At 46.2% G+C, this 13,038-nt stretch overlaps 3 protein-coding genes across 7 annotated transcripts in view; 2 read left to right on the top strand and 1 right to left on the bottom strand.

The window, feature by feature from the left end:
* LOC108066344 (putative mediator of RNA polymerase II transcription subunit 15) overlaps positions 1 to 5,093 on the top strand; it is a 29,277-nt gene extending 24,184 nt beyond the window's left edge. For all 4 annotated transcript variants that reach the window (XM_070213683.1, XM_070213686.1, XM_070213685.1 and 1 more), the window contains 4 exons: positions 621 to 1,276; positions 3,663 to 3,906; positions 4,358 to 4,561; positions 4,625 to 5,093. In XM_070213683.1, coding sequence (XP_070069784.1) covers positions 621 to 1,276; positions 3,663 to 3,906; positions 4,358 to 4,561; positions 4,625 to 4,963 — 1,443 coding nt within the window. In that variant the 3' untranslated portion in view covers positions 4,964 to 5,093. The remainder of the gene's footprint in view (positions 1 to 620; positions 1,277 to 3,662; positions 3,907 to 4,357; positions 4,562 to 4,624) is intronic.
* Positions 5,094 to 5,249: 156 nt separating this feature from the next.
* On the bottom strand, positions 5,250 to 6,214 carry LOC108066345 (thymidylate kinase). The gene is made up of 3 exons (XM_017154834.3): positions 6,071 to 6,214; positions 5,640 to 6,006; positions 5,250 to 5,579 (listed from the first exon to the last, which is right to left on the bottom strand). The coding sequence occupies exons 1-3, from the start codon at positions 6,150 to 6,152 to the stop codon at positions 5,393 to 5,395; spliced, it is 636 nt and encodes a 211-aa protein (XP_017010323.2). The 5' UTR covers positions 6,153 to 6,214; the 3' UTR covers positions 5,250 to 5,392.
* Positions 6,215 to 6,456: 242 nt separating this feature from the next.
* LOC108066286 (uncharacterized protein CG5098) lies at positions 6,457 to 13,035 on the top strand. Of its 2 annotated transcripts, XM_070212389.1 has the most exons (6): positions 6,457 to 7,338; positions 7,398 to 7,562; positions 7,781 to 7,974; positions 8,031 to 8,470; positions 8,526 to 11,041; positions 11,673 to 13,035. In XM_070212389.1, exons 1-6 carry the CDS (start codon positions 7,264 to 7,266, stop codon positions 12,204 to 12,206), a joined length of 3,924 nt encoding a protein of 1,307 aa, XP_070068490.1. In that variant the 5' UTR covers positions 6,457 to 7,263; the 3' UTR covers positions 12,207 to 13,035. The 2 variants fall into 2 exon arrangements, with proteins under 2 accessions (XP_070068490.1, XP_070068491.1); XM_070212390.1 differs by lacking the exon at positions 7,398 to 7,562 and having other exon boundaries at positions 6,458 to 6,721.
* The last annotated feature ends 3 nt before the right edge of the window (positions 13,036 to 13,038 follow it).

Here is a 13,038-nt window from a genome sequence, read left to right as displayed (position 1 = left end):
AATTGATAAGAGCAAAGCAAATACGTCACCTGAACAGCCATAAATCACAAAACGGGGAAAGAACCATAAATACATACGCTCTCTAAAATTTTCCTGGAAAAATTGCTGCTGAAGTATTTATGGTTAGATTAAATTGATAGGGTGTTTATAACAATCATCACTTTTACTGACAATTAAATACTATTTCAGGATGAAATATCGCTTGAATTGAAATATTAATTCAAAATATCCTATTATGCGATTTAAACATGTTATACCCAAAGTATATAAGAAGTGCATTAGCATTTGATAAATCCCATTATAAAACTCACATTTATTTGCCAATCTTGTGGTGGGGATATTGTTTTCCATAAGCTTCTGATGCGCAAACACTCTTTTTATGAACCCATTTAGTGAATATCTAATCTCATGTGATAAATATTAATCCGCCTGTATTGTTTGCCATTCGAATGACTATATTTGCATGACAAGAGGGGGTTTTTGTCAGCAAACAACGTACACTCTCGCCCAACTGTTGACACTTTGCAGTTTATTAGCCACACAACAATTGTTTAACATTTCCGTTTGTGCCGCACACCCTTCTTATCGCCCAAATCTCTTTGTTTCTGCCACATTTGCAGTTGCTCCTGGCCGCCATTCTAGCTGCTCGCTGTTTTGGTAGTGGCTCTTCCAGACGAACGCTCGCTTTGGCCTGCGACGAGGCGATGGAATCGACGCCGGGGCTCAAAAACAATAGATATGGCTATAGGAGCACGGCGGACAACAGCAACAACTACGACGATTACAACTACAAGTGGGAGCTAGGGGATGGGAATGGGGATGCGAATGTGGATGCTGATGGCATTGCAGATAGCAACGAGGACGACAACAATGACAACTATAACTACAACAAAGCACCGGCCAAATGGCAGCAGCAGCAGCAGCAAAAACTCTACGGAAATCCCATCCACAGCATATACGACAGGCAGCAACATCTACAACGGCAGCAGCAACATGAGCAGCAACAGCAACAGCAATTGGAACAACAGCAACAGGGACAGTTTGATGATGATCCAGAGAATGCTCGCAATGACTTCCGTCTGCAATTGTCCAACTTAAATGCGGCCGTTCAAGGTGTGGGCAGGTTTGCTGTTGCCCAGGAACAGTACCAAGACCAGGACAACAGCAACATCAATAGCAATAGCAAAACCAACAGCAACATCAACTGGCTGCAACCACCGGAGCAGGAGCAATTGTTGCTGGCACGTCGCAGCCGCAGCAGCAACATCAACCAAAGGTAAGATTAGTGATGGGAAAGGTAACAGTTTTTTTCTTTTATAATAAAATTAAAATATACTCAAAGATATTAGTACTAATTTATAGCTAATTTATTGCTTATCCATTTAGTTATTTTGAAAATCCTTTAAGCAAAATCAAAAAAAAAATTCCCTTGAAGATCTAACAACCAGAAATCAAATTGAATGAAATTGTTAAGTTCCTTAACTGACAGTTAACCGTCAAATCTAATCCAAAACTTAAAAAATATTATATTTTAACGCATGTAATATGCTAAATTGGTCGTGAATAGATTGATTTGAATTAAAATGTGGTATTAAGTCCCAAATCCTTTTTTTTACATTTAAAAAAATTTCAATATTTAGTTAGGCAAGATTTAAAAAAACGGTTTTAAATGTACATTGAGTACATAAAATAGCCAAACCAAACGGATTAAAAAAAAAAATTTTAATTTTTAAGAAAGGTTTTAAAAAAAGTACCTAAAGGTACATCGCCGTACGTAATAGCCACCACTGAATAGGTAACCAATCAAGGCAAAAGCTGAAAACCCAAATGGGGAAAATTAGCCATAGTGGCGGATAGTAGGACTTGCTTCAAATTCATTGGGCTCACATTCCGGCAAATGTGACCGCCAATGATTCGAGTCAACAAAAGAGAATGAAGCCGTACGGTTCGTACCCCTTCCCATTCCAGTTCCTCCTAGTCCTGCTCCTTCTGCAGAATTCCCTATCCTGCCAGTCGGAATAATCTTGGCTCTGGTTTTCTGGTTGCATATCAACTAAATGTCAATGCCGACATCCCATGACGTAAGCATGAGCACAAACGTAAGCACTTAAGCTGATTCCTTCAGTCGACTGGGTTTTTATCCCCTTTGTCGGACTGAACGAGATCAGGACCTGCAAGGATCATGTGCATTCTTAGCCAGGGATTACGTAATCTGCGTCTTGCATTCACCAAAAATGAATAGCAAACGATAGCTAAAGCCAGACAAAATAAATTCAACCCAAAATGTTACTGAGGATTGACGGAGAGAAAACTTCAAGGAGTGGTTGTTGTCAAAAGGATACCCATTGCTAAAATGGAATTAGCCTAAATAAACAATTTAGTATAATAAAAAAATACACATCAACCAAAAATACTTTTAGAATTTATTAATATAATCCTAAAATAAATTTAAAAAATTAATCTTAGTTTCTAAGTGTTACAGTTTTTTCTTGAAATCTACTTTCTACTTGAGATCAATAATACCTTTTTATACAAAAAAATGGCTTCAATCTTTTAGCACAGCTCAAGCTCACTGTCAACCCAAATCGATTCAGATTAAACCTTTGGAAAAGACTCTGATAAATCCCACAATTATTCACTTGTCGCTGTCACAGGACGACAAAACAGTAAACAGTAAACCAACCGCTCACCTCAACTATTTCCAGCTGCATTCGTTTCAAAACATTTTCGCAAACTTTGCGACAAAACTATCAAAGCCGTTGTTGCCCTGAAAGCGCGCTTCAAAAATGCCAACGCCGCTGGATGTAAAAGATAAAGCTTCGGGGCAGGAAGAATAGGAAGAGGGGGTGGGTATATATATATACACATAGGAATAAGGGCAAGGGAGCTGCACTATAGCATCGACAACGAAAAGGGGAAATCCGCTGGCAGCCAGCGACATTCGCGAAGCGGAGAGCTTTGTGCAGCGCCACAGGCTCAGGACAACCCAGTACCATGAGCATCTCCATCTCCATCTCCTGGCCCCCAACATGAATCCAGCTGTACCCAATCCTCAAACAAAGCCGCGCGCCAAAGCGAAAGCTAAAAAATTCATTGGCATTTGCTGCAGTTGAATGCAAAATGATGCGCTTTTGTTGGCCAGCTGGAAAAATTGCAGAAAAGAAGCGGCGGCCATGCAAATAACAAACGTCAAAAACGAATTTATTTTTTTAACCACGCCACCGCAGGCAAATACCACATAGGAAAAAATCCTGAAAATTTGTTCTTACACGGATTTAATAATTATAATCTTATAGGAAAATCAAACAATTACAAAAACAGTCTTTAATTGCAAACTGAATATTTTTTGGCATTTAATATTTTTACTGTCGCTTAGAACATTTATTACATTTTTAAACAAGCACAAATGCATCAAAAAATGTTTTTCTTCACAATAAATTATGTTAAATTATATGAACATTTTTTTTACCTACCAGTATTTTTTCAGAAATTATATTATCATTTTTTTTTCTCTCTGTAAAACCGCTTTTGCAGTCATTTCCGCCTGCCTGCGGAGACATCAGACAGCCGTGGAGGCCAAAGCAGCTCCAGTGGGCCGCGAGATGAAAACGGCGCTAATTCATGGCCAAAACTAACAAATTTCCATGCATATGCAATTTCAGGGCAGCCATGGATGAAACAGGAGCGGGAGAACCAGGTCAGCCGGAGTACCCCGACAATAAGTTCCCAACTGGCGTTCTCGATGACGTGGACATTGAGGGCGAGGAGGATTATGCGGGTCAGGTCGAGGATGCGGACGAGCTGAGTGCCAATCTGCCCTACGGGATCCAGAATGTGCGCAAGCGCCGCGTTCGCAGTGTGATGCCTTCGGTTCCGTTTCTCGGTCCCAATCCCAGTGCAGATGGGGTGAGTACTTTCATTGGAATGAAATAAATATTATAAGATTAAAAAATAAGTTTTCAGATTAAAAAAAAAGAACAGAAGCATGTGTTGAAAATATAATAACCTACCTATAATATTGATTCCAATCCCCAAGCCCCAAAAATTGAATATCATACCTCCTTGAACTCTTGGTAAAAATTCTCAATCGATTGATGTTCAAATGTTTATTCAAAACCTAAAAAATATGATAAATTGATAAAATTTACAAAAAATTCAAAATGAGATTAATTTTTTTTATTTTTTTTTAACATAGTTTCATCCTAACTAACTTCGCATATATTCAGAAGTCTAGTAATAACAGGGTTTTAGTCTTAATCTTATCACATTTGAAACCGAGTCAATAATTGGTTTCATTTACTATTAAATCCAGTCTTATAACCATCTTAATCCTTTCCACAATCTTTTTCATTCACAGGTAGTAACCTATCAGTCGCTGTGCCCCACGAATCGCGTGACCGTGAAGCTGGAGAGTGGCGACTACCGACCCAACCACTACGTGGAGGTGACCTGTGCCCACAGCTACTCGCCGCAGCCCTCGAGGACCCACAACTACGAGTACGGTTACAGGGGCAATGAACTGCTCCGAGCTCTGCTCTCCGAACGCGGCGAGAAGCGGGAGGTGGGCTTATAAATTAATTCTTAAAAAATCAATTAAATTACTTAGGGGCTTTTTCCCAAGCAGATTTGCTCAGCGACGGGCTTCTCGTGCATCCAGCTCAACCGCACCATCCACCTGATTCGGCTAAACGACGCCTCCGGCTGCTGGGAATCGGAGACGCGGACCGTTCCCTCCGGCTGCGAGTGCATGTGGCCGAAGCACAGCTACGGCGACATAGCCTTCTACCACCAGGCGCAGAAGAGACGGGGAGGCGTGTCCGGTCTGCGACCCCATGCCCCCATCAATGTGGACTACAAGCCGGGAGTGGGCTACCGCCAACTGACGCTGAGGACGAGGAATCCTAAGGCAGCACCACGCAGTCGACGCGAGGATTTGGGCTACGAGAGCTACGAGTTCAACTAGTTATGTTCAACTAGTTTTTTCGTGGTTTAGCAACTAAGTTTGATCCGCATAAATTATTTTTCGCTTTAGCCTAGCATTTAGTCAAGAGAGAGTGCCCTCAGTAATGAAGTATAAAATAAACAAACTACAATGGAGCAACAAAATCTGGGCTCGCCTTTTTATGAGTGGGCGGGGATTACGGAAATTAAATTGCATCTGCCAGCGGGCTTAATATTAAATCCCGCTGCTTAATCCACTTGATGTGCAATTCGGAATTCTGTGCTGTAAATGCATTTCGCTCAACACCTAACGACGTCCTTGGATTTATTGCCTGCGGCCTTATCGTAAATTAAAAGTTAAGCGCCATTTAAAAACATTTATAACAAACACTCGTGTATTGCATAAATCAAGGTAAATCCCCTCTAATGAATGGCGATACACGGACCTGGGCTATGATAACTTGTCCAGGGGCTGGTTGGCTACCTTTTCCAGGATGGCCTCCGCTATACTCGCTATCTGGGCATGCAAATCCTTGGCTGGCTGGCTGGCATCGAACTGGTGCCAATAGCTGCCCTCCTTGGAGCAGATGCGATCGAATACCTGGGCCACTCGTCCCTGGAACTCCACCTTTTCGTAACTGCAAATGGGATAGGGGATATAGTAATCTGTAGGATCATATAATTCCACCTATACCAACCGCTCTTCACCGTATTGCTCGCGATTTGTGAGGTCATCGGCGGAGGCTTTTAGGTAGAAAACTGCATCTGGTTTTATGAGGCCCCTTTCCGGAGCATAGCACCAGTCGAAGTCCAATCCCTTGGCCGCACTGTAGGCCACTCCGGAGTAGGAATATCGATCCACAATTAGGGTTTTTCCCTCCAGCAACCTTTGCCGCACCTGGTTCATGTGCTCCCAGCGATTGGCGGAGAACATGAGGTGGATAACCTCATCGGGCAGATCCTTGCTGTTGGTCAAATAGGAGTTTATCACCTGGCCAATGCTGGAGCTGCGTTCCGGGAAGTTCATGGGCAAAACGGGAATGTCCTTTGATTTTAGCAGTTCAACTGGAGGAGATTTGTTGGTTACGTTTCTGGGTCGACCGGTTTCATGGGGATCTTAATCACTTACGCAGCAGGCGGCTTTGGGTGGTCTTGCCACTGCGATCGCATCCTTCGAATATTATCAAGGCTCCTCGTTTTCCCGCGCTCATTTTGTCTTGCAATTCGTAATTGTCGGCGTGTTATTGCATTTTGACCAGGGCTGAAAAATACCATTTTCCCCTAGCGGTGTTTTTGGTATTTTTTAGATTTACCGTTAGGAAAATCTATAAATTATTTAAAATATCACGATGCGTCATTTATAAATTAAAAAACTTTAATTACATAAAATTACTCCGTTTTTATTAAAAATTTTGGAAATCGCGACAGTGAAAACAGTGATATTTATCGATGGTAGATGAAAAAAATCGATGTTGGCGAATTTCCCAACACATCAATAGTATCGCATAACAATCGACTCTTGTCCCAGCTCTAATGAATTACATTTTGTTTTAAACAATTGAAAATACACGTAAAAACACTGCAACAACATTGCGGCATTTGAAAAATAATATTCACTTGGCCCTCCTCGTGCGCCGCGATGTGTTAGCCGCAAAAACGGAGACCGTTTACGCGTTTTGGAGCCCGTTTGGGGAATTGCCTGCGCTGCGCGACCCAAAACAAGAAAAATTCGCACGCCGTCGCAACGAATTCGCAATGCGCTGCAGCTGAAAATCAAGAGGTACAACACAGTTTCCCCACCCCGGTGACGAGTAAATGACTCTGCAGTTGCATTAATTAACAAAAAATAGCTTCGATCAAAAGCCACAAACAACTGGTCATGGAGCAGAGGCATAAAAACATTGAAGTCAGGACGTTCGGCAGTGCGAAAGACCGCGTGCTTTTGGCGTAGCGTCCGATAGGCTGTGCTATCGGCTGCCCTGTTATCGCGTTATCGCGCAAGGACCACGAGAGCGGCGAAAAACCTTCCTTCCTTTTTTTTGCCTTTTCCGAGTGGGTTGGTTTGTGTGGGTGGTGTGTGAAAAAAGTGCGTGCGGTCTTGTTTATGGGCGAAAAAGAGCAGCGGCTTTGCGGCCGGAGTTAGCAAGTCCTGTGCACAGGATCCTTCCCAGCGAGACTAGGTCGCCCATTCCCTCCCTCCTACTACCGAAACAACCCCCCCGCCCCCCGCAATTCCAGCTGTCGGTTTTTCCCTTTGACATTCCGCATTTGTGCCGAAGGATTGCGCCTGGACGACGAAGACCCATGAGTTAGCCGAACGAGATGGCCAACAACAATCATCCGCATGCCGGGCATCTCAGTCAGGCGGCTCAGAACGCCTCCTGGAATCCCCTGCAAGTGAGTAGAGGATCTATGCCGTGTAGCAGAATCAGAAAGCTGACCATTCTAATCCTCAGATTCCATCGTACATCCCCCGGCAGCCGCAGTTGGCTCACATGTCCAACGAGCGGCCCGGAATGGTGCGATCCCCGCTGGCCTGGCACGTTTCCGGATCCGTTTCCGCCCAGCCACCGCCGCCACCCGATGCCATTTACAATTTCATGTCGGCCAATCACAAAAACGTAATTAGGCCAAAAGCCGGGAAGAGCCGAGATAAAGCCGCCAAGAAATCCACATCCTAGTAGAACCCACCAAAGCATGCTCTCGATTCCTTCGTAGAAGCCTTCCTTTAGCCTCGTTTAGTTGAGTTGTTGTTATCCTAGTTTGCTTTTTTGAGTCCTTTATGTTTTAAGTATAAGTTAGTCAATGGATTACTAAGTTAAGATATTTATTTCCCCAGCTGGACCACCACCATCAGATGAATCCATTGCTGGCACCGCCCTACTCAGGAACTCTGCCATTCAACTCCATGGACCTGTCCTTGCAGTCCGCCCGCAGTGCGGCCCAGCCGCTGGCCAAGCAGCCGGCGAGCCAGCAGCCACAGCAGTCGCAACAGCAGCAATCCCTCATGCATGCGCCCAACTATCCTTCAATGTAAGTGTATCTGTCCTTTGTCCAGGTCATAAAACTAATTCCTATCTACCAAACAGTCAAAATCTCACGACCAATGCCACGCCCACCAGCGCACAGCTGCAACAGCAGCAGCAACAGGAACATCTGGCCGCCATGGCAGCTGCCCATGTTAGTTTACTGCAGTCCAGCCGCCAGAATCAGGGAAACCTGAGCAACGGCGGCGACTGCGAGTCCCTGCTGCCGCCACCGCCGCCTACAAATGCCTCTGGGAACAGCAATCACGCGGGGAGCAACACCAGCAGCAGCAATAGTGGGAGCAACAATCACATAACCAGCCCGCACTACATGCAAACTCGCGATGAGAACTTTAAGCTGGCGCAATTGAAGCGCAGCTTTGACCACGAACTGCTCTCGGGGAAGAATCAGCAGAAGGACAAGGACTTTGGCTACCCGTCGGCGGGATCAGCAAGCAAACTGCCCACGCACAACGTGCAGCAGCAGCATGGCAACAAGAAACGTAAGAAGTGTCTTTCAAAATATATTAATATACCAATCTAAAACCCTTTTTTTAGCTTCACCTCTGCGGAACTACCACCAACAGCAGCAGCAGCAGCCGCCTTACAACTTAACGCCCAAATACAATGGACCACAGACGCCGCCAACGCCTCAATCTCCGCTGGCGGCGCCTCCTCATCAGATGCAATCACCCACCATGGACTACAATCAGCTGCATCTCCACCATCAGCTAAATAGCTCTAGTGGAGGCAGCTACCAGCAGCACATGCAGCAGGATCAAACGCAATCACAAGCGCACTTGCACTACCACAATCAGCATGCGGCCAGCCAAACAGCTCCGCCGCCCCTTCTTCCGCCCCACTTGACCAGCGGTCAGTTTCATGGACAAGCACAGGATGCAGCAGCCCAACAGCAGGCGTCGTCCTCCTCGAGTCAACATCAGACGCACCATTCCCGCAACCCGCAATTGACGAATCTCGATCTGGGGGTCAAGCACAAACCCGAGACGGAGGAGCAGCCCCTTATAACCGATCTGTCCTACCGGAATTCGGAGGCAGACAAACCCGCAGATGCCCCAGAGTCCCCCTACCTGACCACCTCCAACGAGGAGTCGCTGGAGTCGAACAGCAACAGCAGCAATAGTCGAAAGCGACGCAAACGAAAGGCCAGTATGGTGATGAGAGTGACTCCGAATGAAAATGCACCAGAGGGAGGAGCGAGCAAGCCGCAGCAGCAACAAGCACAACATAATAACAGCTGCAGTCCCAAAAGGTCGCCCAAGAATGGAGGCGGTGACTTTCAGCCCTTCAGTTTGCAAGGCCAGACTGAAAAGACGACGCCGCAGGAAAACGGTCGCGCAGGATCACCGGCTCCGGCGGAAAACAGTAGCAACAGCAATAGTTCGACGCTGTATCAGGACAACGAGAACCCCAAGACCAAGAAGCAGCGGCAGGCCCTGCTGCAGCGGAACCTCACCGAGCAGCACCGCATGCAGCAGGAGGATGAGCCGCCCAAGAAGCATACGCCGCCCACAATGCCGCCGCCTAGTCCGCAGAGCAACAGCAGTAGCAGTAGCTCGAGCAGCTCCAGCGCCAACACGCACAGCAGCCACAGCAGCAGTCATGCGGCGAATGATAATCGGAGAAATCAAAAGCCTGAGATCAACAACAAGGCCACCACGGATACGCCTGCCTCACCGGCGCTCGTGGAGCAGGGCGACATCGACGCCAAGCCGGCTGTGAGTGTGCACGAGTGCGACGAGGAGGAGGAACCAGCGAAGGAATCACCTGCGCAGCCTGTTGCTCCCCCTCCAGTGGTCGAATCCCCCAAGAAATCCTCACCGGCTGCCAATTCTGACCCATGTCCATTTGGTGAAGTGGAGGATAAGCTGGAGGAAATGTTTGCCGGCATCGAGGAGGAGACGGAAAGGATATGCAGCCCCGAAAAGCCAGCTGACGGAACGGGAGAGTTGGTGGCACACGATTTGACCGCCCAGCTGGCTCTGGATAGCGCCAAGACGGACGAGGCGCCAGCGGACAAGGTTGAGACCTCAGTGCTCGAAGTCCTGGCAGCACCGCCCGAAATTCGACCTGTTGCGACTAAGGCGGCTATGAAGTCAACGCTACCCAGCCCCGTTCACAGTCCCATCCCGCAAGCTCGATCTACGTCGACACCTTTGGCCGCCGGTGATGACAGTAAACCGAATACCCCGGTTCCGCCTAAAACCATGCCAGCTAGGAGACCGCCACCGCGTAGGCTTTCCATGGGCATGGATGCCTCACTGCTGCGTTTCATGATCGACGACCCGCCAGCCAAGAAGCCAGGTCGCAAGAAGAAGGTCGCGCCAGAGCCGGAACTTGAAGATGATGATAAGCCCAGCACTTCGGCGGCAGCGGCTGCTGCTTTGGCTGCTCGGCAATTAAGCGAAGCAGCTGCCGCTCCCAAGGGAAAAGCAGCCGGAGCGAAGAAGAAGAATGCCGTGGCCAAGGGCAAAAAAGGTCATGCGGCGGGAAAGGCAAATGCGAAGAATGCCAAGCAGAATGGGAAGAAGCCGGGCCGAAAGCCCGCCTTCACCACCGATGAGGATAGCACTCCGGCGCCCACAAATGGCGGAGGAGGAGGAGCCGTGCCCGAGCTGAGGTTCAAATCTCCCTTCATTCTCATCAAACCGGACGGATGCGTGAGCATCAAGAACACCCACAGTGCCGAGGATGTGAACGAGAAGCAGACGAAGGCCAAGAAGGCGCCGCACGAGCGAAAAAACCTGAGAGGAATGCACAGCTCCACGCTGAGCAACCGCTACGATGCGGATACCACCGACTCCACCTGGATATGTGTGTTCTGCAAGCGTGGTCCTCATAAACTAGGCCTGGGTGATCTGTTCGGTCCGTATTTGGTGACCAGCGACTGCGACGAATATCGTGCGGCTGTGCAGGCACCCGGAGCGCAGGACATCGATGGACTGTTTGTCAATAAGCGGAGGCGAGAGGATATGGTAAAGCTGCAGGAGCGAAACTTGCCCGTTGTGCCCGCCACACTGGCCCACATTATGCAGGCGCCCAAGATAAGCATGGTGAGATAAGATATAAGATGAATGCATGAATGGATTCAATGAATTATTTTGAATTTTTTGTTTTACATGAATGAATTAATTAGAATGTTGAGGTTCATAGAATTGAATGAATTTGAATTTTCATTTTAATATAATTTAATGAATGAATGGCATGAAATTCAATTCGAAATAATTCAAACGACAATTTCTTTTGAAGAAGAAAGAGCCATAAATTTGTGATTAAATCTGCCTGAATTTTATTTACTAAGCAGTTAACATTAATTTGTTAAAAATTTTCCACTTTTTGTTCTTAAGGCCTAGTTCTCACTTCAATCAAAAAGCCAACGAAGCGAAAATTTCTATACAAAAATGACAGGCGGAAAATTTCGTGTTCAAAATTTTGTATGGAGATTTTCATTTCGGCCTAAAAGAAAGCACAACAAAAATCTGGCAAATTCAAAAAATTCATAAAAATCATTCATTCATTCATTCAATTCGAAATGAATTAGAAAAACATTCAATTTATTTCACATAGAATTGAATTAAATAAATCAGAAATTTCATGGCATACTATAATAAAACAAAAATAGAATGATTCACGCAGGGCTCTAATAAGAACTTATAAACTAATTTTAACTTATTGCATTTCCAGCACAAACGCAAGCGCAAGCAGACGCACGACAGTTCGATATCCTACAGCGACGACCCAAATGAATCGCGCTCACAGTGCTCCTCTGTGGACCCGCTGGATTGCAGTCACGAAACCAAGTTCGTGGAGACCTTCCGCGGCATGGGCAAGACATCGGAGCACGGCTTTGAGGTTTGGCTGCACGAGGACTGCGCCGTCTGGAGCAACGACATCCAACTGATTGGGGCCCACATCAACGGACTGGATGCGGCGGTGTGGGATAGTACGAGGTACGTCTGCGTGCTCTGCCAGCAGACGGGGGCCAGTATATGTTGCTTCCAGCGATGTTGCAAGGCGGCCGCCCATGTGCCGTGCGCGCGATCTGCGAAGTGGAACCTGAGCGAGCAGGATCGCAAGGTATACTGCCAGCTGCATGGCGGTGAGCCGGATGTTGAGGAACCCATGAAATCAGAGCCGCTAGCGCCTGTGGAGGTGCCAGTTGCGCCGGCTCCCGCACCCGCTCCGCCACCTCCGTTTAACATTCATTCGCTTCCCTGAGTACGCGTGCGCGTCCAGAAATGCCGCCTGGTCGCCAAGCGTTGAGCGTTAAAGGCACGATCCCCAGACTCCCGACTCCGAATCCAAACACCCAACCGAATCCGCAGAACGCTGCACATTTTACTTAAGCTTTGTACATAAGTTTCCGACTGCCGTCGTCGCCGCCAGGAGGGCATTTCGTAATTTTGTATAAATCCGCTGTACATTTTAAGGCTTGACGCACCGCACAGACGATATCAGAGCGTTTGCCACGTTATAGTTAGTTAGTTTGCCTGATGCATCCTTAGTTGTTTATGTTTAAGTCAATTCCTAAATTATTCTTTCGCATAGTCCTGCACATTTACATTAGTACCTTTTAGTTCTAACTAATTTTAAAGCCTCCAAAATACCCCCATGTCCAATGCCCACCCAACTGCATCACATGCGCCAATTGATAATTGATAATTCGGTTTAGTTGAATTCAGTCTGTTTGTATAAACGAATACTCCATGCCATACCGATAATACCAACCGAGTAATCAAGATAACTGAAGTAGCTATGGGGGATTCCAATTGATATATTCGCGATGTGAAGTTGCAGTAAAGTTAAGTATAAATAGAAAATGTTTGACACCAAGTAAGCGAGAACATTCGAAGCCCAATTACAAATGGAATATTGTAAAACAATATAATATGCGTATAATTATTAGTAATGTTAATTTAAGCGAAAAGTTAAAGCCAGCAAAACGAAACCCTGTATTGTATTCGTATTCAGTAAGGTCTGTACGTATTGCTGATAATTTTAAAACTCTAAAACGTATAAACAATAAAAACTTAATCTCACAAGCAAACGG

This window comes from Drosophila takahashii, chromosome 2R (assembly GCF_030179915.1).
Source record: "Drosophila takahashii strain IR98-3 E-12201 chromosome 2R, DtakHiC1v2, whole genome shotgun sequence".
Classification (NCBI taxonomy): domain Eukaryota; kingdom Metazoa; phylum Arthropoda; class Insecta; order Diptera; family Drosophilidae; genus Drosophila; species Drosophila takahashii.
Note: the sequence above shows the minus strand (reverse complement) of the source record. Positions and strands in the feature narration are given on the sequence as shown.